The sequence below is a fragment of the Homarus americanus genome, unplaced genomic scaffold (genome assembly GCF_018991925.1).
Source record: "Homarus americanus isolate GMGI-L3 unplaced genomic scaffold, GMGI_Hamer_2.0 scaffold50924, whole genome shotgun sequence".
Lineage (NCBI taxonomy): Eukaryota > Metazoa > Arthropoda > Malacostraca > Decapoda > Nephropidae > Homarus > Homarus americanus.
Window position 1 is genome coordinate 4,262,418 of NW_024718094.1, and position 25,021 is coordinate 4,287,438.

The window sequence follows — 25,021 nt, forward strand, 5'->3', positions numbered from 1 at the left end:
TAGGGCGGTGATGTGGTTTATTGTCACAGTCTTAATGCTTTTGGCATCCGACCAAAACTTGACTATGAGCCAGCGTCGTGTGGTAGGTATATTGGTGCACCTTAATTTTTATTAAATATTGAAGTTATGTACATGGTTTTATTTTTTATGACTTTTCATTGGGATTGAACAACTATTTATAACAAGACATGCCTAAGTATTGAAACTTCTTAGTTCCAGGACCCAACTTGTGGCCTGGAGTCTAAAAAGGTAATACTTCATATTGGAAAATTAATTTATCCTTCACTTTCATTCAGGATTATGAATTGGAAGACTGGAGGCTACATAACTGGGAAACCAATCGTGATGAGCTGGTATGCTCGGTGATAGTATTCTCGGCTAAGTCATGTGCCATTCTAACATTACACTGTAGGTACTGTATTTACTATACTGTATATATATCTTACTATAAAAATAATGTATTGAAAGAATTTATATAAATTTAAGTTATCTTAATTTTAATCCCTTCACCATGGGGACACTGCTTTTAATACAGGGCATCCTCGTTATATATTGGGGATGTGTTCCAGAGAAACGTGACTTTTAGTGAAAAATTTTACAGTAAAATGAGGAATTTTTCCCTTAAGAATTAATGCAATTAGGGGTACGTACTGTGTGTATATGCATTCCAACATGTACAGTAATACTGTACTTTACTTGCTTTTACTTTTATTCTTTTTGCCACTGATCATCTCGTTAGCCACTTGGGCAGTCCATCATGTCTCTGTTATGCACTGATGGCAAGTATTGGCAAGTACCCTTTAAAGCTCAGGATGTGTTCCTGAAGAAAGAACTTTCAGCTAATCAGTTTATAATGGTATCATTTGAACATACTGTATAGTATTTTATATGGAGATACGTTCCAAACAACATTATTTATTACTTTGAGAGATACAGGATGGCTCAGTTTTGCTACTTGTACACTTATACAACTGATCAATGAATAAAACCAGGGCATGTGGAGATGCATTATACACTACAATAATATTTATGAAATTCTCATAAATACACTACAATATTATTTACTAAGTGCTGAAGATAGATCCTGTGGTAAACAACCCTCTTGAGCAGTGACAACAGTGGTACTTGAGAGATGATGTGTGCTGTCAGTATTGTTAGGGAGGGCAAAAACAATACTGTTCCACCTCTGTAAACAAGAAACCAGGAATATAATATGATGCAATATCTCATCTGGGGTTGAGTGTGGTATTTTTTTTTTTTGGGGGAGAATTTATTATTTTACAATAATGTTTTATTAACCAGGTACCAATGGAACCTAAATAATACGGGAATTTAGGTGAAATTTCATGCTGTTATTATAAAAGGATCTTGGGCTGATGATCGCAGGAGAAAGTTTTCCTCTCAGTTCAGCCAGCACTCCCTCCTTCTTCCCCTGCCACCCTCCATCTTTTCTCCATGGCTACACACCCAGGCCACCATAATAATCTTTCCCTCCTTCACCAAGACTAAACTAAGGTAGATTTATAAATATTTTTCACTCGATTTCTTTACATACAAACCCCCCATTGTATAAGAACAGAATATAGTTATCTAAACTTTTATTTTTTGGTGTTGGAACATTTAAATGTCCACGGTGAGGCATATAGTAGTCCGGCGAGTCATGGTGGGTTACCAAACCATCTGTTGCTCTCAGATAAACTCCATCTTCCACACAGAATATATTCCTATTCTCTTAATTTTTCTTTTATATCTTTATATTACTGTACAGTCTATAGTATTGTCTTTATTCATAAGGCACACTAGCACATTGAGATGACTTTTCTGCAAAGTCTGTGGCTCCTTACAGATAACAATGGATAACAATGGCATCAGCTGGCCGTTGTGTCAGGCATGACTGATGTATATTGATGTGGTAGAAACTTAACACTTGTAAGACACTTTTATTACTTATTATAGTTAGTTTTACATTATACTAGATGTTTTAAACACAATTTATGTATCATTGAAATATACACAGACCTAGTCTAAAACAGGCTAACAAAGTACTTGGGTTCATACAAAGGAGTGTTAGTTACAAGACTAGCGAGGTCATCCTAAAACTATATCTTGCGCTTGTGAGACCTCACTTGGATTACGCAGTTCAATTCTGGTCACCATACTACAGAATGGATATAGAATCCCTAGAAAGAATTCAGAGGAGAATGACAAGACTAATCCCAGGCATTAGGAACCTTGAGTACAGAGACAGGTTAAAGCATCTTAATTTGCACTCCCTTGAGAGACACAGAGTAAGGGGCGATATGATCGAGGTGATATTACAAAGGCACTCAAACTATCCAACCGGGAGCGAACTCGTAACAATGGTTTGAAATTATAAAAATTTAGATTTAGGCGCAAAATAGGTAAACATTGGTTTGGAAATAGAGTAGTGGATGAATGGAACAAGTTACCAAACATCATCATTAACTCAAATACGCTGGATAGCTTCAAACATAGGTTGGGTGGATATATGAGCGATAGGGGTTGGGTGTAAATGGGACTGCCCAGTATGGGCCAGTAGGCCCGCTGCAGTTTCCTCCATTCTCATGTTCTTATGATGCAGATGATGTACAGTATAATGAAAATTTCTTCCTATATGTGAAATGATGTATATCAGTAAAATGTATTTAGCTAATGCCAGAGGATTTTATTCAGTACACAGCGGACCCCATACACAAGGGGTTAAATTCTCAGCATCTTGCTATGTATCAAACTTTACATCTATACACAAATACAGTATGCACAATTCAACCAAACTAAGTACAGGCACTGTATAGAGGGAGATTTACAGAGTACAGTACAGTATATCTATATAATATCCAGCTCATAAGCCAAGGTCTGCAGGTTCTCTGACCTGTCCACCAAGGAACATGAGGTCACGTGGGAAAAAATGTTTTATATTTGAATTTAACAGAGATACCTGGCTGTTAGAAGAGGTCAAGAGTGAAGTCATAGGTTTCCAGCATTACACAACTTTCACAGGGCGTTTCAATTCATAAATGACATTAACTTAAAATTAGATTAATCCTTTCAATACATTTTTACCTATGGTGTAATGCGAGAATGGTAGTTGAATTAGCTGAGAATACAATCACTGACCACAACAGCTCATCACGATTGGTTTCCTGGCTACATAGCCTCCAGTCTGCCCAGTTAGGAATTCCCAGCTAAATAGCCACTTCCTTCTCAATTGAACACTTCGCATGAAGGTGTCCAAAAGGAAGACGTCTGAGGGTTTGTTGCCTCGCATAAACACGTATACTGTATCGTGATCCACTTTTATTTAGGTCAATGCTCAGTTTCCTGTCACCTGAGCACCTGGATGGATGCTCACTTGCTCACATGCTGCACACTTGTTGGTAACTAAGTGCCTCTACTTTTATATTTGAGTTCTTAGATTTGGGTGGACTTGGTCCTTTGTAGCTGGATGTGAGTGTAGGGGGATTCTGTCATCAGCTTGGATTAAGAGACTGTGATCAGAGAGTTTTTATGAGTTCAGGATTAGGTAAGGTGCCCTACTTGATCCTTGTGTTTGAAGATTTGTGTCGAGTTTAATGGGATTTTTTCTTTTCTTTTTTTTTCCTTTGGAGTTAGTGTTTTTCTCTAAATTCATTTAGTCTGTTTTTGGACAAAAGGGAGGGTGGAGGGGAGCTAGCTAAGAAGAAGATACATCTAGGTTAAGAACCAATTGACCTTCAAAGTTGTTCACAATAAAAAAAGCTTCCTTAACACTAGGTACTGGAATAGCTGGGATCAGATTCATCTGTGTCCACCCTTTCTCTGGATGCTGCAAGTGATCTTAAAGCTAAAGTAGGTCTGAGGTATCTTTACACGAGTGGTTCCTTTTTGGCCTAACAGAGTGATTTTTCCGCTCTGAATCAGCTTTATTTGAAACTTTTTCTGATGCCATTTCTGACATTGAGTCAGAGAGGGGGAAGGGGCTTGCACCTGTATTATTAAACAACATCTTCCCTTGAAGAGGGTCGTCGTTTTTCAACCCGCAGTGTAGTACTTAACGGGTTGGTGTGGCGGTAAAATTAACTATTTCAAATATTACAAATTTATAATATTGGAATTTGTTAATTTTACCGCCACACCAACCCGTTAAGTACAGTACAGTACTGCAGTGTCCGTCACTACTCATTTAGCTTAAAATTCGGGTTGAAACACGACGACCCTCTTCAAGGGAAGATGTTGTTTAATAATACGGGCGTTGGTCTTACACCCCTGTCCTTAATTTTACAAGGAATGTGTGTGGATGTTTTGTATGTGCTGGTTATCTAGTTCGAGGGGGGGTCAGTTGATGATAGCAGTTCTGAATGTAGAAACCCAAATTTCATGGTTGGTATACTCTACAACAACTGGCACTTTTTTAACTTTTCAGGACTTGTTCTGCAAAGCTACCTTGCTGGGGATCTTCATGTCCCTTCATCACGAGGCATCTTCCTGAGTGCTAGGAATTCATTCATGTAGCTTATTACAACACTAGAATTCTATGTAGGCAATGGGGAGTTTGTAAGGTGAGTGTCTGTTTCCTTATTTTTATATAGGAAACAAACTACCATTTCCTCCCTATTTGATAGTTGACTTCTGATTCATGATCTAGCTTGACCCACTGTCATGTAAATAAGGGTTTGATCCTGAAAACCCCTTTTATCATAGAACCAGTGAGGAGTGACCCACATAGTTCCTCTCTCCTTGTGTGTTCATCAGAGTTTGGTTGTGGTTAAGGGGTTGTTAGTGTGTGAATCTGATTTACAACATTGTCAAATGAGGGACGATTTGTTCAACAGAAAGAATGAGTGACACAAATTCACATCTCACATTCCTAATTCTTAATGTAAACTGATCTTTTATCTCTCATCTAAAGCAACCTGTGATCTCTTATCTCTCATGTAGTGTTGATTATTGTGGGGAAATGAGTGAATTTTAGATAAACACTAGTGTCCTTGGTCTATGGGTTTACTGGAAAATAATCTAAAAAGTCTAGATGTACATATTCATGACCTGATTTTGTACTTAAACAGATTTTCAGTATGAGTCCTTCATTTTAGCCGACTTTAGCACTCTGAGTAGCTCAATTACAGCAATGGTTAAAATTGGAGGATTGATCTTGAAATCCCATTTTATAACAAAGCCATGATTGAGCAACTCTGCTTCCTTCCCTTCTCTATATTGGGTTCTTGATGTGAGCTAAAAATGAGATACAGTATTTGGTAACCTACTTAAAAATGGATTGAAGTAAACATGTTTATGCTTGGCAAAGCACTCTTACATCCTTCTCTGTTGTGGGTTTTCTGAGTGCCAACTATCTCCTTTGGAATCTGATATGAAGGTAAGCACTATTTTGATTTCCAAATTTCTTAAAATTTTAGATTTTGGTCAGCAAATTGAGTCTTGGTGCCCAGGCTTTCATCCATTAGACTTGTCTGGCTATGAGGAGTTGTTTAGTCCCAGTTCACATATAGAAAGGGATTTCAAGTTCTAACCCCTTTTTCTGTGTTATATTTTTCTTTTTTACATTATAAATAATAATATGCATGTTTTTTAATAAGAAATTGATTATTCTATCAGTTATTGTGTAAATTAATGTTTTATATACTTAGGTGGCCTCCCAAGATCACGTTCACCAAGTGTTGAAAAAACTACCAGCTCATTCAGTCAGATGCGTCTCACATCTGCACAGAAAACAATGACATCCATCCCAGAAAACTGCCGCACTGGCATCTACGAAACAGCTGAGCAGTATTATGCCTCCAGCACTAACCTAACATTTTTACCCATTGAAGTACTGCAGAATATTGCTAGATATTTAGATGGCTTCAGGTGATATACTGAATTTTTCCAATTTTTTGTTCTTTATCATCACAAAATTGTTTTTCTACATCTTTTTATATTTTTTTCTTTAACATTACAGTAGAACGTCGATTTAAAGCAATTCAATTTAAGATTATTGATTTAAAGCAACACCCACAATTAAGGATAATGTTTTAATTTCAAGCGAATCTTTCCTATTTTGCACGAGTCAATCTGGCGCATCATATTTTAAAATTTGCGCCTAATGTTTCTCTGGGCATGCTACACTGTCCTAAGGGCAAAGCTGTACTGTACATATACTCAAAATAATGTACTAAATGATCACTAAAATTTTGTCTAGTGCAAACTATAACATGATTATATTAAAATTAATCACTTATAAGAATTCCAGCAATGTTAATTATATTCTCCCTGGTCACTTCTGTGACAGTTTATTAAAAAAAAAAAAATCAATCTAAAGGACATAAATAAACAAATAAATGCTTCACTAGACCTTCGACCCCAACTACCAAACGTGTCACTGTCACCTCCCTCCTCCCCCCATCTTCCCAGCCAGGGTTGGGTGGTTATAGGCTCAAACTTTTTATCTTATATATTGTCACAGACTAAAGTTAGGAGAATATAATTTGCATTGCTAGAATCCTTGCAAAACAGCGAATAATTTGAATATAAATGTCATATACAGTAAAGCCTCAAATAACGACGTTAATGTGTCCTCCAATATTGCAGTGTAAGGTGTATCATCGTATCGCAAATCATTAATTACCATTAAAATAAAGCAATGATAATGAGATGCATTCTCAAGTGTGACATTTTCATATCTTTTGTATGGCTTTTTACCCTTCTTTTCCCCCAAAACAATACAATTAATGAAAATTGCAAACTATATTCTTAAAATAATGTTTCTGAATGCACCTTATAGAATATAAATGAATAATAATATGGTCACACAAGAGGAGATGGGACGCCATTGTTTTCATTTGTGTTTACAGCCGCGAGTCCGGGACGATAGTTCTACACGAGAACATTAAGAAAATAAGACCCTGGTTGTAGCTGTAGTAAAATTAATGTAAAAAATTTAATATACAGCTCGTCCCCGACTTATGACCTACTCGACTTATGACCACCTGGACATACTACTGCCTTAGTCGTACGAAAATTTTGTCAAATTATGTATTTTCGAGTCCCAACGTCAGTGATTGCGCTGTGTACTGACAAAATTTTTGTTTGTAATTCACTTTAAAATGGCTGGCAATCTTAAAAGTGAGAGTTTTGTGGTGCTGAGAAGAAAAAGAGACACCCATTTTAGATTTTCTATGTATTATTTAAGCATTTTTGACTTACGACCATTTCAACTTACGACCTGGATTTGGGTCCCTAACCCCGTCGTAAGTCGGGGAGGAGCTGTATATGTTTTAAGTAACGTTATTTAATGTTAATAAATGGAACAATAGGAGTAGCTAACCATTAATGGCAAAGAAAAAAAAAAGAGATGGATTGGGAACGCCAACATACAGTATACTTGCACATTTAAGGATACAGCGACATTTATCTTTTTAAGAATATGTACAAAAGATTCATTATTGTTTATTACTGAATATTTATTTGATTGATATCGAAATTAATTCTATGTAGAATATTGTGTGAGACTGATATTACTGAATATGTATTTGATTGAATTAATGTTTCTATATGTGAAACGAACAATGCAATTCATTAATAATACGTAGAATATTAAAACACACAAGAGGATAAGAAACGGCATTGTTGTCAGTGTTTACACCCATAATGTCAGTCATCCACCTGAAACTAAAGAAAATAAGACCCTGGTTGTAGTTGTAGTGAACTTAATTTAAAAAAAATTAATACCTGTATGTATGTTTTAAGTAATTCTATTTAATGTTAATAAATGGAACACTCGAAGTAGCTAACCAATAATGGTAAAGAAATAAAGCAAGACAATTGGGAACGCCAACATATGAACAGTAAGTGCGTACATGTGAAAACATATCGTCATTTCTCTACATATGAATATGAAAGCAACGCTTATTTACTGTTCATATATATTTTAAGAAATATATATGAATGTAAAATAAAAATTCTACTCACCAATGGTGGTAAAGTCTAAAACATAAGGACAGCCAATGAATATTGTGCGAGTTTTTACTCAGATGACGAAGTCATCAGGTCTAACTCTGGCTGAAGCTGTCGCTTTCCGTAAAGCTGTTACTGAAACTGTTACTGAACCTGAAGTTGATGTTGAAGCTGCTTATGATGGTGTAGCTGAAGTTCATGGTTTAGGCCTTCGAATAATAAAGCTGTCGAAAGAAACTTGCACAGCTGCTTTCTTTTCTCATTATATATCTTTATGTAGAGGTCATTTGCATTTATTTAAATTTTAATGCTTTGTTCTATTAATGGATCCACTTCAGAAAATATGTTCATTGGTTGCTCCATATAATATCCACAGACCTCTCACCTTTTTCATATCGTTTTAACACATCTAGTTTCTCGGCTAAGCTTATACACTTTCTATTAGCTTTTGAAACAACACTACCATCACTTGCTCTCTTGCTCATGTTGAATAGGGATGCAAAAATGCTGTAAGAAATCTGAGAAAGTTTTTATCCTGTTCATGTTCCAGATGCGTGAAAACAAAAGGCCCGCGAAGCTCTGACTGTTGTTTACCACTCATTAGCAAGGCAGCTTCTTTGCACAAGGATCTCTTAATTTTCGTTTTACAATACATAACAGGATTTAATTAGTATTTATATGAAAATGTAATTTTATTTTATTTGTATTATATTTTGGTCGTAAATACAAATGAAATAAGGACGTAAATTGAATTGGGTCCTAAATTAACTAGGGTTTTAAATATGAAGAGTTGTTGGTTGGACCGCTATTATCGGAGGCTTTACTGTATTTTGTACAAGAGATAAAAATTTTAGCCCTTCAAGAAAATTAGTTGGAACTAAAATCTGTATGATTAATGTGAACTATAGCATGTTTATATTCAAACTAATCACTATCTTTTAAGAATTCCAGCAATCTTATTTATATTCTCCCAGGTCAGTTTAGTGACATTTTATAAGAGAAAAACTTAGTCACTCTTAATGACAGATAAATAAATAAGCACTAGTCCTTGGATCAACTGTCAAACATATCACCTCACCTCCCTCCCTCCCTCCCTCCCTCCTCCATCTTCCCAGCCAGTAAACAGACCATTTTGCATCCCTTAATTTTAGCTGTGTTGATTTATGAGTGTTTCTTTAAACATAATACTACAAAAAACAATGTTTTGTTTATTCTAGGAGATGGGCTGAGGTGCATCTGGGTAGACTCAGTCTTTTTAGTATTTTGTGTTTCTCTCATGTACCAAACTAAATTATTTTATTGAAACAACACTTTGATTTAGTGCAAATTCGGTTTAAAGCGACCTTTCTTGGAACTTATCTCGCGTTATATCGATGTTCTACTGTATTTAATAATTTTTTTACCATTTGTAATATAGTATGTAGATATATAGACATTTCTGCCATGACTGCCCCCTCAGGTGAGTTTCATAAAGAAGAGAACCATTGGAAGTAAGAGAAGATTATAATTATTTTATTAATTGCAGTACAGTATATTATTCAAACGAATTGTATAGCTGTAATTTTTTTTTTTACTTTTCACTGTGGATTAAAAACTAGTATGAAAGTACCACTAGTTATTTGCATTATGCACATTCAGAATGTATTATTCATTTGTTAGGAACAAAGAATATAAATATGTGACCATTTAGAATTATTATATTTATTGATTATACTGTATATCCTTGGTTAAGATATTTCTGAAATATTAGCTCTGGTTGGGGGATTCTTATCAGTGGAAGATATTAGTTTTGAAAGATTGAGATACACTGTACTTGTCATACAAAATTTATTGTTTGAAAATTAAGTTGAAATCTAATTCTTCCCTCTTAATTGGTTTCAGCATCAACAACCTTTCATTAACCTGCCGATTAATGAGGGATATTTGCCTCTCACTACTCAACGAAAGAGGCCTTGTTATTAAAGAATGGGTTCGGTACTTAGAGAATGGTAGAGTAAGATGGAGAGAAGGCAAGAAGGTGAGTCTATATTTTGCTAATTAAAGGAGGTAAAGTAAATAGCTGGAATTTGTAAGTAAGCAATATAGTTAAAAATATGTAGTTAGTGAAAAGAATGTGGCATAGTTTTCTAATGAGGAAGTAGTGCATGTGTGAGTGAATTATGCTAGAGTAAATGCTGTACAGTAGACCCTCGCCACCCGCGGATTCCAGGAATCCACGTTTTTTACTCTGTACGTACAGTATACCATTTCACCAACCATGGCATTGAATTTTGAGTATCCACGGAATAGTATGATGTTTTTATCCCTCCAAATTCTAATGTATTTCTCTGTAAGAACAATTGTATGTGCATGTAACAGTAGAATAAGATTAATAAATTTAAGTATATCTACACAAAAATACGAGTTAAAATATAACAATAACACAAATTGGCCTGGTAGAGGGAGAGCTAGGGGGATGTAGCTACAAGGACAGCCTAACTTGGCGACCTGCCAAGTTCACACACACATACACGCCCATGCTCTTTATTTTTCTTATTATATAGCAACATGCCATCTGAAATTTAATTAATGTGCAATATAGGCATTGTTTAGTGAAGGAACAGGCAACTTAGTTAGGCTTTGACAATTGTTATCTGCAGCCATGGAACTTAGCCCCCTATTTCCCCATAAGTCAGCCTCGGGTTTAACCACGTGGTTTTTCAGGAACATAACCCCCGCAGTTGGCGATGGATTACTGTAATGTAAATTTGGACGTTTGTCTTGGCTGTTCAGCTTGTTAATGTCCTGGGTAGTGCATTATGTGACTGTGAAAATGGGTAACTGGTGAGACCAAATCATGGTTGCATAGAATGGAGGCTATCAGAGTTGTTATATGCAGATGTTGTATGAACCAGGTCAAGTACTATTGGTTACTATGATGAAGTGTCAGGTACTGTTGGTTATTATGATGAAGAGTGAAGGAGGAAACTCTTTAAAATGGATGAAAGAGCAAAATTTTAATGCTCTACTTGAAAGGAGATGGACAACATAAATTTCATGTAAGTTTGAATAGAGATGAACTAGATATATTATGATATTCATATATGTAATCCAACAAGAGTTTAAAAAAATTAATAAGAGTGAAAGCAATGGTTGAAAATAGAATCTTGTATGGGAAGAAATTTGGAGATGTTAGAAGACTACATGAATAGTGCTTGTTGCAGCTGTACTGTTTGGAGGTGGAACCAGAAGCTTTCAATGTTTGGATAAGTTAGTAAAAATAGAACAGTAGTGGCCTATACTGTATGTGATGATACACAGATACACAGCGGTAAGGCATGTATCTTTCACGACAGTGTTCTGGGTTCAATCCCTGGCCCAGGACAGGTGTGAGAAGTATTTTATCAAGTGTGATACAACTAAACATTGCAGGTATTCTATGGGTACTCTGGTTTCATCCTGTATTAACACTGGAATATAAAGGTCATAACAAATTAACATAGAACAGACCAACCACCCAATTAGCTAGTAAATTAACTGATTATTGGTGAAACAATAAATACAATAATATTAATAAAAAAAATAGCAGTTATTGTAAAGTGTTTTTGGTGCACGGAATAGTTAACGCACTAGCTATTCTGTATGCACAGACGTTGCTTTTGATTTGTGCGCATGACACTTTAGCTAACACCTCGATGAAGCGTTAGTCTTTCGCAGGGCCCAAGCGGCACAAATAGGTAACAACCAATCAGCAATTTCTCCCGGTGAAAATAACGTGGATCATGGCCGTTTATGGAGAATATTTTGATTAATATTGATGAGTTGGAGGTATTTAATGCAATAAAAGACTGATATGATAATATAAATAATTCTATATATGGGAGTATATTGGATAGGACCTAAAACAAAGCGTATGGCATGAAAGAATTGAAAAGGATTGCACCAAGTTAAAACCTGTTTAGGCTCCGCCCTTTTTACATGGGTGTTGTCTGATTTCATTAGCCGTTGGTGACTTTGGTGTAACAATATTGATAATTACTCAATTGTGATTAAAACTTTAATATCTTTACTCATAAGATACAGTTGTTCCTCGGTTAACGAATGGTTCGATTAACCAAATTTCGGTTAACGAATTACCTCCCATAAGGATCTTCAATTCGGTTAACGAATAAAACTTCGATTAACGAAACCCTTATGAACATCACGTTTTGTTGTGAGCATCAGCTGATCAGCTGATGGGCTAGTCTGCCAATTCAGTAATCTGTTCTATGTTTACATTCGTTTCCAGTGGAGTAAATATCAAGAAAGTTGTGCTCTTTAATATTTTTGCATTTTTTATATTAAAATTATTAGTTATTTTAACATTTATTTAACATATTGATAATATATGCAGTACAGGGAACTAGTTTTTTGTGCGCCCATCAGACGCTTGACTCAGCCACCAGGCGTCAGTTGGGCTTTGTTGACAGTGGAGTGAACATCTATTTTGTTGGTGTCTTGATTATTTTTGCATTTTTACATTGAAATTATTGGTCATTCTGAAATTTAGTTAACATATTGATAATATATAGTGCAGTGCAGTGTTGATTTAAATAAAATAATCTTGAATTACACCTAGTGAACTTAAAATTTTATTGGTGAAATGACGGCATCAAGCATGGGTCCCCTGAAAGGTGATTTCTCCTCCATCCCCACTTCCTTCTCATCTCCCTTCTCCTCCACCCCCCTTCTAATTCCCATCATCATCATCATCATCATCATCATCAACCAGGAACCTTCTACATACACACCTCAAAACAAGTGTACTTTACTGCATTTTTTTTTTACTTTGTATGTACTTTTTGGTGAGCTGGAACCAATTACCCAATATTCCATTGAAACAATGGATTCGGTTAACGAACGACCCTCTGGAACGAATTGTGTTTGTTAACCGAGGGACCACTGTACTTTAAATAAGGGTGAAAAGTTTATTACAGTTCTGTAAGTGCAAAAATTAAGACATAACGAATTTGAAATTCGTCATATTGTGTGTTTATGTATGCGAACACCTATAAACAATGTAGCACCTTGACGAGAGCATTCGTAGTGTGGTTTAAAGCTCCCACCCCAGAGTCTGGACCACCAACCTTTACAATGGGCCCGATTTTTTTTTATTCTTATTTATTGTTGACTGACTTTTTTCCTTTTTTGTCTTTCTTTCCACAATTTTCTATATATTTTCTTCACTATTTATTTCCATATTGTGTCCAAATAACAGTTCTTCTAATTTTAATGTTTTCTGAAGACTGTGTTGTACAACAGTTATTCCCAAGATGTGGTACAATGTTGTATTTTTTAATGACAGTCCGGAATAGCTAACGAGTTCGCTATTCCGTGCTTCTTAAAACGGCTTACAATAAACGCCTTATATATTAAATGTCTGGTTACAATAATCATTTATCACTAAATTAATCTCACCCGTTGTTAAGGAGTTTCCTGAGTTTTCAGCACATAGAGCCCATAATTTTGGTGGGATATTACACAAATCACTTTATCTTGACTGAGGTGTAAAATGGTATTTCACGGTCAGTCCTCCATTTTACTTCATTGACCCATTTGTAATAGGAATTAAATCTTATTTTTAATTTTTGTGATTATTGTATATACTGTATAATAAATTTGTTTATTGTGTGTTAGATTAATTACCAATTTTTTGTTGCAGCGCCGTTTCTTTAGCAAGTCTTTTGAACATGTTAACCACTGGGGTTTTAAGGATGAAACTCACATGGCTAACCATTTACAAGTCTGTCCATTCAATAATAGGTAAGGTTGATTTTTCTCTCAATGCTTAGGTTGAGTTATATAGAAGTTTGGGATAGAGAGGTACAGTAATACTGTACAGTACTGGTACAGTATATTATTTCTGCTCTGTGAGCAATATCTAGTTTTAGAGCAATTAAAAGTAAGGAAAATGTTCTTACCAGTAAACTTTTCTTCTTACTGTAGAATCTCTCAAATTAATATACTGTATCCTTGGGACTGACAGGGAAGCAAACTTAATCTTCTTGCATGCTAATAGGTGACTAATATTATGGGCAAAGTGGAACTTGAGACCATGAACCCGAAATTTTAGTTATGCACACATGCTTCCAAAAATATCTACGATTTAGTGTTAGATAATATGACGCAACGGATGATGGATTTTGACAACCCTACCGACACCACAGGAGTCACAGTGTTCATTTTGAAATGCATCAGACCCCTCCAAAAATATGTTTTTTGGAGTGTGTGTGCACATCATTAATTATCATCACATTTTGCAGCCAAATATATGTAATTGTAGAACACTTTTTGGTGTGAATAAGGTATCACTGACCCTAAGAGCCCAAACAGATGAAGACCTGGAGGTACAGGCATAGAAGCCTTTGTCTGGAATGTACAATTGCAGAAATGTGTTCCTACACCCCCTGTGGTAACTCGACAGCTAATACCGGTATTTAAGACCTATAGCAACCCTATCTACCAATCATGTCTGTCATTACATTACCAATACCCATTCATTCATAAATAGTGATACTACTACTGCAACGTTGCTGTTTGGAGACTCGGGTTACCACAGGGAGTAGGAATACATTTCTCCAACTGTACCTAATTAACCTAATATAAAAAAAATCATTAAATATCCACAAAGGGAAATTTTCAATAAAATTTCCATATTTCTGTATTATTGTTATATAATGGTATTTAAATACATCTATATAAATATATAAATGACAACAAATACCAAATATGTAAAAACTTGTTTTAATTTATGTTTTTAAAATATTTTGTTGTGGGTTTCAAGAGTTAAATGTCCATCAGGTGTGTAGCATTTATTATTTTAATGATCTTTAGGCTTTAATCATGCTATTTTATTGAGTTACCTCGTAAAATTGGTTATAAGTTTAGTATCACAAAATATAGCAATTGCAGTTTTGATTTTTTTTTTTTTCACTGCTTATCAGCTTACTAGCCATTCGGGCAGTTGATCTGTCCAGTGTTAGTACAGGAGGAAACTGGACTCAGGGAAACCTGTGCTGTTGGGTAGGGTCACACTGGTTAACACCCTTCTCACATGTGTCTGGGTCAAGCAGGATTTGAACTCTTAAAATATTGATGAGAGACACACACGTTACCGCTGTACCACCATCAGTAGCTGCCTCTAATATCTGGTCATTTGTAGTTACAGTACTAAGAATTTTGTTGTTGATGCTTACCTTCAAAACTATTCAGCCTTCTTGCTCTTTGGGGTACCTTCATGGTAGGGCTTCCATTTGATTTTTAGATTCTGTCACACAAGATTGTTCTCATGAGCCTGGGTAATCAACCCCCCAAAACTTACTAGCTATACAGAGTTCCTCAATCCTTACATGATTATGAAATGGGATTTCAAGTTCAATGCCATTTTCTGAAAGTTTAAGGAAATGGTAGAGTTGGTATGAAATAGTCTCACACTAAACTTTTTTTACAGACAAGTTGCTGAGAAGAAGTTTGCCTATGTCCAGCCAAGAAAAGATGGAACAATTCAAGTAAACTTCAGAAATTGTCGAGTTTGACACTTGGAATGATATTGAAGTATTCTTCTTTGTGGAGACTGTGATAGCTTTAATGCTTTCAACTTATACTGGGTTGAAAGTTTTTGTCATTAGAATGTAATTTTATTCAAGAAGAATTCATATTATAGTAATGTAAATTTTATTGAAATATTGAATTATTATCGTGCTTTGGTAATTAAATTGAGCTTTCCCGCATAGCTGCCTTTTATTAGGGCCAACATTTTAATTGCAGGAAATATCATTCAGCCATATAGCGTATAGATCCCAACAAAGTATGAATGTGTATATTTAAAACTTTTTTACTTTTCATTAGTCTTTGTTAAGCAAAGTGAACCTCCATTGGGGATTGCTTGTGCCAACTATGTGATCGGAGTAGCATTTTACCGAATCCAGTTAGGAAACATGAGGCTACATATATATCTTTTGTTGTCTTTGTGGCGCAGTGGTAGCGATCCCTGTTCACACGCAGAGGTCCAGGGTTCGATTCCCAACTAGTGAAGTATTGTTTGTACAGTATATGGAAGTGTTTCCTAGCTGGATTCGGTAAAATGCTACTCCGACCACATAGTTGGCATGGGCAATCCCCAGTGGAAGTTCACGTTGCTTAACAAAGGCGAATTAACAGGCTGTGTATGAAATAAAACAAAGCCTAGGATTCTTTTTGTTGTCCTTGTGGCATGGTGGTAGTGATCCCTGTTTACACGTAGAGGTCCAGGGTTCGATTCCTGACTAGTGAGGTATTGTTTGTTTGTTTTTGTGTATATAGATATACAAATACGTATACCGTATAATTTGTTTTTGTGTACAGGCTGTATATAGATATACACATATACCGTATAATTCAGTGGATAAAACGACACTTGAATCATCAAAAAATCACCCCAAAACCAGGGGTCGTCTTAAAGGGCAGGTACAAAAACAAAAACCTCAAAATTCCCTACAAATTACCTTAATGATGTGGGTCAGTGAAGGTAGCTGGAGTCGTCATTCTTGAAACAGCTGTTGTATTGTTTAAAAAATTTTCTACAAATATTCTTATAACGAACGGTTGTAGGAGTTTCGTTCGTTATAGCATTCTCAATTTTATAGGTAAAACTGTTCGTTATAGGAATATTCGTAGTAGAATCCATTCGTTATAGCATACCGTACTCCACTGTATTCCATTCTTCACACTCATGATCTTTAAATCGCTTGTTCAGGCAAACGTCCAGTGGTTGCAGTACAGAAGACAAACCACCAGGTATTACACCAATCTCGGTTTTATTTCGTGATAATTGAGTTTTATTATTCTCAGTTACACAATAGTCTACATATGGTATTTACCTTATTATATGGCTCTCTGATAGCATAATTCAAGTCCTTTACTCGTAATACATAAAACATTAAAAGATTTAATTCATTAAACATTCTAAGTATTTAATACTTTAAACATATCACTGTATTGGTGGTCATATTGACCTAAAATTTACCACAGGTGGTTTGGTAGTTTAGGGAGTCGTCTTATACCACAGATATGAGCTAAAACCATGACATTTAGACTGAAATGTGGGCCTCGTCTTATCCGAAGGTCACCTAATCCTCCGTAATATACAGTATATACAGGTGCTCCTCTACTTACGAACGAGTTACGTTCCTGAGGCTTGTTTGCAAGTCAAACTTTACTCTTGCAGAAACCAAACATATTGTAAAAAATTAAAAGATTATGGATATTTAGTACAGCTATATTTTTTAATACAGCCTTGAAACCTGGCTCACTCTTCTCCTCTTGGGTAATGTTTGTTCTATCTGGAATTTTCTTCAAAATAATACAGTCTCATCCACATTAAACACCTGTTCTGGCAGGTAACCCCCCTCAGTGATGATGTTTGTATCTCTGAAAGTTTGTAAGTTGAACGTTCTTAAGTAGAGGAACACCTGTATAGTTAATACAGTAAACCCTTCCTTTACTGGACAAATTCATGCGAGCCCTATCAATGTTATTCACGGGGGTTAGGTTCCAAGGAATGGTATGAATAGGCAAAACTGTGAATAGCACCTTGTACAGTATACCTATACCAAACAACCGACCAGCCACGGCAGCACTCATCCCCTCTTGTAACTTGTATAATAATTCAACATTCTTTGTCAGGGTCATCACTAACTTCTGCCTTTTACATTTCATTCCACTAGCATCACAGGAAATGACACTAGACAATCTTTTAGGGGGCCATTTCACACAGAAACACTAAAGTTTTGAGAGTACAACAGGAGATGCTGGATGGGGTGACTCGTTGTGCTGTGGGAAAATGCTCACAAGCTAGCCACTATTTGCTTACTGTGAATTGTCGAAATTGAGAATCACGAGGGTCTACTGTACATAGAAATTTAACTTAATTTAATTATTTCCTTTAGGCACATTTGATAAATAAATTGCCATTATCAATTGTATCATTTAGAATTAACATCATTTTGAAAAAAAACTAAATTTATGCACCATCGTCACTTTATTGAGTAACAATTTCCTCTGCCATATCAGGTGAGTGTTAAGTTTTATTTATTTAATACACATCATATTTTTTTAAATAAGGCTTTATTCAATTTGCTTTTGTTATTTAATAGATTTTTTTTTTAGATTGCCCCAGAGGGAGCTGGTTTATTGGGCACCCCCTTACATCCTGTGCAAAGTGAAGTGCAGAAGCCTGAAGGGTCATAGGTTTTGTCAGCAAGTTACATAAAGTGACAGAATGATGAGTGTGTGGGGGGAAAGTTCCCGGTACATTTCATCTGTTTATGGCAAAGCGTGGCAGGTCCCTAATAATGTCAAGTGCCAGGTCTGTCACTAGGAGGAGGGATATCTGGTCAGGAAGGAAAGAGGTGTTGGTAACAGCTGGGGACCTGTAGGAGGAAGTCATAGGGCAAGTGAGGATGTAGTGAGGGAGGGTGTGAGAGTCGGGTTGGCCAAAAAGTTTACAAACAATGCGCCCAGGCTCAGGGTTGCCAATGTACTCCCATAAGTACCTGTACCCTAGGCGCAATCTCATGTACATAATCTGTCGAGATTGATCGAGTCAGGGATTGATACTCTTTGTAGTGGCGGTTGTCGTCACCGGTTACAGTGTCATAGTGGCGTAGTGTGTCGCTACCCCGTTGTTTCAGGTGTGTCCAATTTTCGTCGAATGCTTCTCATTCTGCGGCGTGTATGCGAGGTTTGAGATGATTCAGGGAGAGGGTGAGGGTGGCTTCAATATCTTCTTGTGTCGCTTCTTTGGCAAGCCGATCAACAGTGTCACAAACAGTTATTCCTATGTGTGACGGGATCTAAATAAACTTGACACGGATGTCATCAGTTTGTTCTAGCCCGGCGATGGCGGGTAGGGTGTGTTGGGCGGCAGGGGAGGAGGGGGAGGGTATTTTGAGCCTCGCTAGCGCAGAAGTACTGTCACTGATTATAAGGAGGTTCCGGCGTTCAGTGCGAGCATAGGTCGCCCCAAATAATGCCCGCAAGGATGGCTATGCTTTCAGTGTCAGTGGAGGAGGCCCTGTCGTGGACCCTGATTTTCCTGCGGGCCTGGCTCTCAGGAATCCACACAGCTGCCCCAGCAAAAGATTTGCTCCTGGGGTCATCCACTGTTTTCATCATGGCCAATGATAAGAGAAAGTTTAATACGATTCATAGTGCTAAAAAGAGAGCTCATACAAGCCATAGTTATGAGATAAAATTAGATATAATTAAATGAAATGAAAGTGGTGAATCACATGCCTTCATTGCTTGATCTCTGGGAATATCTCGGTCGACTAGTATCTCAAATTTTGCCAAGCAGAGGGACCAAATTAAAAAGAAAATAATGAAGGTGGTCACAGAAGATGTCTGGTCGGTCAGTACCATATTAATATTTTCTCTCTAGTAATACAGTACGTATTTGGATTATATCTGAAGGAGTTGAGAATGCATCAATCGTAATTACAGTGTTTCTTATGGGGAAAATTAGCTCGACATTCAACAGTTCGAGGTTCGACCACATTTTCAAGAATGAATTATGGTTGAATCTCAGAACTTATCTGTACCTTGTTAGCCTTGTTTTGAGCATAATGCATTGCTGACTTGGTTTATGGTTCCTACTATCATTACCCCTAAATCTTTCTCACAGTCTGATTTCTCTATACAATATCTATGTTGTTCAGGTGATTGCTGGTTACCCAGTTTCCATTTCCCAGCCGTACAACTTAAAATTTTGGCCACATTAAATTGCATCTGCTATTTTCAGTCCATAAAAAAGTTTGTGTTTGGTCTTCCCATAATTTTTTGTAGTCCTCATCAGAATTAATTATACTGTACTGTACACGCTATTTTTGTGTCATCAGCTAATTTACTTACATTGCTGTATTCACCTATATCATGTGGCAGATCCACTTGGCATCACAGTAGACCAAATCACGCTAGGTCGTCAACTTATGCCAAGACTAATTCGGCCCCTACCATCTCATACACGTTCCTGGCTTGTCATTAGTGTACCTTAAATGACGAGGGTTACCATTACTGACATCAGATTACAGGGAGGGGATCACAGGTGTTGGCTCTGATGCAGATTCACCGCAAAAAGAAATTAGACACCAGTAAAGTCGTGGGCAAGTTTACCATCAAACGACCCAGATGGATCCTGATACATATAAAAAAATATTATTTCAGGTTATTATGCAAGATTTTTATTTTGCTTATTTACCTGACCCATCTGTATTCTTCTTGGATTCACTTTTAAGTTAAGACAGTGTTCCTTTAACTGGAATTAAAATTTTCAAATCTACTTTTTTATGGTCAATCAATCTCAATGAAAGAATGCACAGAATAGATTTATTCAAGCTTTAAAATGGCAAAGTAAAAAACAACAACAATGAATCTCTCTATAAATAGACAACATCAAGCCTGGTGAGGTCATTGGGGTGAAAGGTTATCTATTCCAGTAAAATTTTCTAGACCTGGTGTGAGGTCACTCTGTGTCTTGTTCCTCCTCCTCGAGGTCAACTCTATAACCTCATTCCTCTGTCGTTTTTCTCTATCTCAGAGTTGCCAGGTTGGCAATTTTCACACCAAATTGGGAAAGTTTTAAGTCTGACTGGCGGGCAAATTTTGGCTGAAGCGGCTTGGCAGTTTCCTACTCAAGTTGGTGTTTTTTGGGGCTGGCTATTGGATAGTGTGATCTAATAACTACATAACCAGTAACAGAAATATGATATTTGTATAAAACTTTGTTCCTTAATGTTCCCACAACAGTCACTCAGTGACCCAAGGATCCCTTCACCCCCGGGCCCCTCCCTCACCTAACCACTGAGGTGCGGTAAGCCGATACCTTTGACAATTCCTGTGTGTGACAATTACGATGTAATTAAGCTATTAGTGACAGTTGGGAGCTGGGGCTGGCTGGCTGACACTGATCAAGCCGTTATGATGTTAAGGTCTCGGAGGAACGGTGAATATCTAGTGTTAAGTCGTTGTGAGATTACTGTATAACTGTAAATATTATTTACCCCTGCTGCCATACAATGTATTGACAAAATAATTGTGGTAAAAAAGTGCTATAACGAGTTCTTGTATACCAGGCAAGTCACTCGCAAAACCAAGTTGTGGTGGAAATGTGTGAAAAGATCCTGTGGTCGTTATCAGGACGGGGGCAGTGTGATGACAAACTTTGTTTCATTGATTTATGTTGCTTAAGGCAGGCATGGGCAACCCACGGCCCGGACCATGTGTTTGTGAGGCCTGTGGAGTGATTTAGAAATTCTATTTAATGTGAACTGGTTCAGGTAGATGCAGTAAGTTTATGGTGAGTAAAGCAATATTTATTAAAAGAATAATCTTCACACAATTCGTTGCTGTTTCATTAACTAAGAGTAAGTAACTACGAAAATGTAATAGTGAAATAATTATATAAAGTCAACAATATAAACATTTTAACTTGTGTGTGGGCCAAGTTCAGCGCGGTTTGTTTGATGGATTAGCTGTGTGGTAGTGGGTCACTTGTGAATTAATTAAGGTTGAGTAAGTCCAAGTGGGGTCACAGGCATTGGTGACCCAGGGTTTAACTAATTAAGTACTTCCAGAATAACACAAAAACACCAAAATTGCATCTCGGAAACTGATAGTTGGTGAGTAATTAGCATTGAAATAATGTCATTAAAATCTTTCAAGCATCATTATGAACACTAATTACCAAGCAATCTAATCGTGGACCATAGATTTAGAATCAGCATGCTCAGGAGTACCTATACAGTAGAGCAAGTCCTCGTATAACGTCGGTCCGCTAAACGTTATTTCGGTACTACGTCGCTAATCCTTGGATACCAAAACTTTTTTAATGTCCCGATGACTCGGTACAACGTCGTTTTGCGACGTCACAGACGTGACTTGCCACCCTCCCACAAATACTCCTCCCCTTTTGTCATCCGCCTCCTCCGCTTCACTACCCACCACACACTCGCTCTACCACCTCCGCCCATTGGTGAGTACCAATACAAACTTAGTAGTTGTACGTATATGTATGCACTATTTTCTATAGAAATGGCAATGATTTTCTGTATATGTAATGTATTTCATGGGGCAAAGGGAGGCTCAGGAACGTAACTCCCGTATTTTAGCTATTTCCTATGGGGAAAATTGATCCGTTTAACGTTGCATTTTTAGGAACGTAACCCTGACATTAAGTGAGGACTTGCTGTACTGAAATTTTCAACGAAATCTAATTTTTGGCCGAAACTGCCATTACGACCATTAATTACCCCTATCATTAGTTAGGTAGTGTTCCCCCCCCCCCCCCATACTATACTGTATGTTCTTTTATTCGCTATACAAAAATTTACTTGATAATGGGTTTTCAGGAACCTAACCCATTCGTATAGTGAGAGATACCTGTATAGGATTAAATTTCATGGTAATGCTGTGTATTACTCATGGTAAAATATATATTTGTGTACAGTTTCATTTTAACATACGGTACACATTTAATTTTTAATAGCTTTGTATAGTACAGTACTGTACATGATACTTAGATATAGTAGTGTGATATTTTCTTAATAGGACCAAGTGTAATACTGTACTTATCTAGTGGGAGAAATATAAGTGCAAGGATCAGTAATTGTATTGTGTTAATGAGTTTCTAAAATGTTTCTTCTGTGCTTAGTTTAATCAAGTTTTTGTTAACAATTTGTTGTAGATTTATAAATACAGTATGCATAATTTACCATAATATTCTTTGAAACATATCTTCTTAATTGCAAGTAGATAATGTATTTACACCTTTTAACCCTTAGGCCCCGGGTGACGTTCCAGAACGTCTGACTAGCGAGCCCCGGGTGATGTTCCAGAACGTCCACCTATTTTCCCGCCATTTATTTTTTTTTTTTTTTTGAAATATAATTTTTTTTCTCAATTTAACCCTGCAGGGGGGGTGGGGGGGGTTTACTGCCAGCAGCACCCTAACCCGGGGCTTAAGGGTTAAATAATTTCTGTCCAGTTTTCTGAGAAATTAGCTAATTTTATAGTATTTTGGAATAATCTTATCTGTATGCAGTAAGGACTAAAAAAAAAATCAAAATCATTGCTCAAAATACATCATAGGTAATGTTTGAGTAGTGGGCACATTGAAGGCTCTCAATTGCAAGACAGTTTTATCCATAAGAAATTCAGTGGTGTATAAGATAAAAGTAAAAATAATGATGGTATAAATAGTTTAACATGTCTTTCTAGTTTCTTTTTGAAAGTTACACAAATGTTAGAGCCACATAAAATTTATAAATGCATATTATGTGCTTTCTCTTTAGGATATAAAAAACAAAACCAGTGCACTATAAATATAATGAAGAATAAAGTTCTTTTGTGCACATTTTTTTTTTTTTTTAATACAGTATCTACAGCTTTTGCTCTTTAAATATCATGTTGTACTTTGTTTAGGATTGTGTAATAGGCTATAAAATAAATATAAATTTAGATTACTTTATATCAGTATAGGCAAGTACACTGGCAGAGTCTTGTGTTCACACATGACTTGCCGACACCAGTACAGTGGCAGAGTTTTATGTTCACACATAACTTGCTGATACCAGTAGTGGCAGAGTCTTGTGTTCACACATAACTTGCTGACACTAGTACAGCAACAGCCTGTGTTCACACACAACTTGACACTAGTACAGTGGCAGAGCCTTGTGTTCACATACAACTTGCTGACACTAGTACAATAGCAGAGCTTTGTACCGGTATTCACACACGACTTGCTGACACTAGTACTGTGGCAGAGGCTTGTGTTCACATACAACTTGCTCATATGAGACAGTGGCAGAGGCTTGTGTTCACATACAACTTGCTGACACCAGTACAGTGGCAGAGCCTTGTGTTCATACACAACTTGCTGACACTATAATACTGTAAAAAATTATTGCTATGACTTGTCATGCAAGACAAGGTAGTACATAATTAATAGTCTATAAAAGGTTTAAAGACGAAGTTTATTTTTTATAGCTCATCTGAGGTTAAATTATGCCTTTCCTTTTATATTTTGGACACCCACTGTATAGATAGTGACTTTCATATTAAACTATACAGTACAGTATAAATACAATTGAATGTATATATCATCCAAATGTTTTCAAATTTTAAATACTATACAGCTAAATCTTTTACCACAATTCAACAAATGGCTTTCATGCTAGTCTATTAATAAAAAAAATGTAATATTATAATCTAGATATAACAAAAAAGTCTGGATGTGTAAAAATATTTTTTCATGGTTAATTTATATGAGACGTTGATTAATACAAGGGCGAACTCACCACATGAGCGAAAATGCGATTTTTGTACCATTCATCTCAGAAAGTTTTATTATACTATGACACAAGATGGTATGACGAGTTTGCCTTTGGTTTACTGGCAAAATCCCATTGAATCATATGGTGTAAAACTCCCGGCATCTCTGTGCTGCCTGTGGTAATTTCAGTGTCTGGCAAGAGTAAAGCAAAGTCGAACTCCCCAGTGGTCCGGTGATCAATCACAGCCTGCCTTATTCCCTGAGCTAATCAGCATGTCGGGAAGGAGCATGCCGACCAATGAGAAGTCTGCTACATTCTATTTTCGGCATTCCGGAGGAGGAAGATGTATCTGATGATGCTCAGACTACTAGCCACCTACCCTCCCCCCTGCTACCAAGTTCTTTAGTGGAACATAATCATCATCTAGAGTGAGTGTTACCATTATTTATTATGTTTGTTACTTTATTATAATATAAATTTTGTGTGTTGTGTACAGAACTTTATTATTTCATTATTTGATGTCAATGTGCACCAAAATCATACATCACACTTTATTTATTACAAGGATCATATTCTGCATTAAATCCCCTTTAAAATGAGGCCACCTTGAACAGAAATGATGAAATTTGGGAGGTTCTATGACATTTTGAATGTGTGAACTTTAAACCTCATTTTCTGAAAACTTTGTTTTGGCGTGTTTGCCCTTGCATCAATCAACGCCCCATATGGTACAGTACAGGTAATTA

At 36.5% G+C, this 25,021-nt stretch overlaps 1 protein-coding gene across 4 annotated transcripts in view; it reads left to right on the plus strand.

Annotated features, from left to right (window-relative positions):
* The window catches only part of LOC121859137 (F-box only protein 30-like), a 41,457-nt gene extending 25,759 nt beyond the window's left edge, over window positions 1-15,698 (plus strand). For 3 of the 4 annotated variants that reach the window (XM_042355862.1, XM_042355861.1, XM_042355863.1), the window contains 5 exons: window positions 4-82; window positions 5,646-5,865; window positions 9,832-9,967; window positions 13,631-13,731; window positions 15,419-15,698. In XM_042355862.1, coding sequence (XP_042211796.1) covers window positions 4-82; window positions 5,646-5,865; window positions 9,832-9,967; window positions 13,631-13,731; window positions 15,419-15,503 — 621 coding nt within the window. In that variant the 3' untranslated portion in view covers window positions 15,504-15,698. The remainder of the gene's footprint in view (window positions 1-3; window positions 83-5,645; window positions 5,866-9,831; window positions 9,968-13,630; window positions 13,732-15,418) is intronic. The other variant, XM_042355864.1, reaches the window with a different exon arrangement.
* The last annotated feature ends 9,323 nt before the right edge of the window (window positions 15,699-25,021 follow it).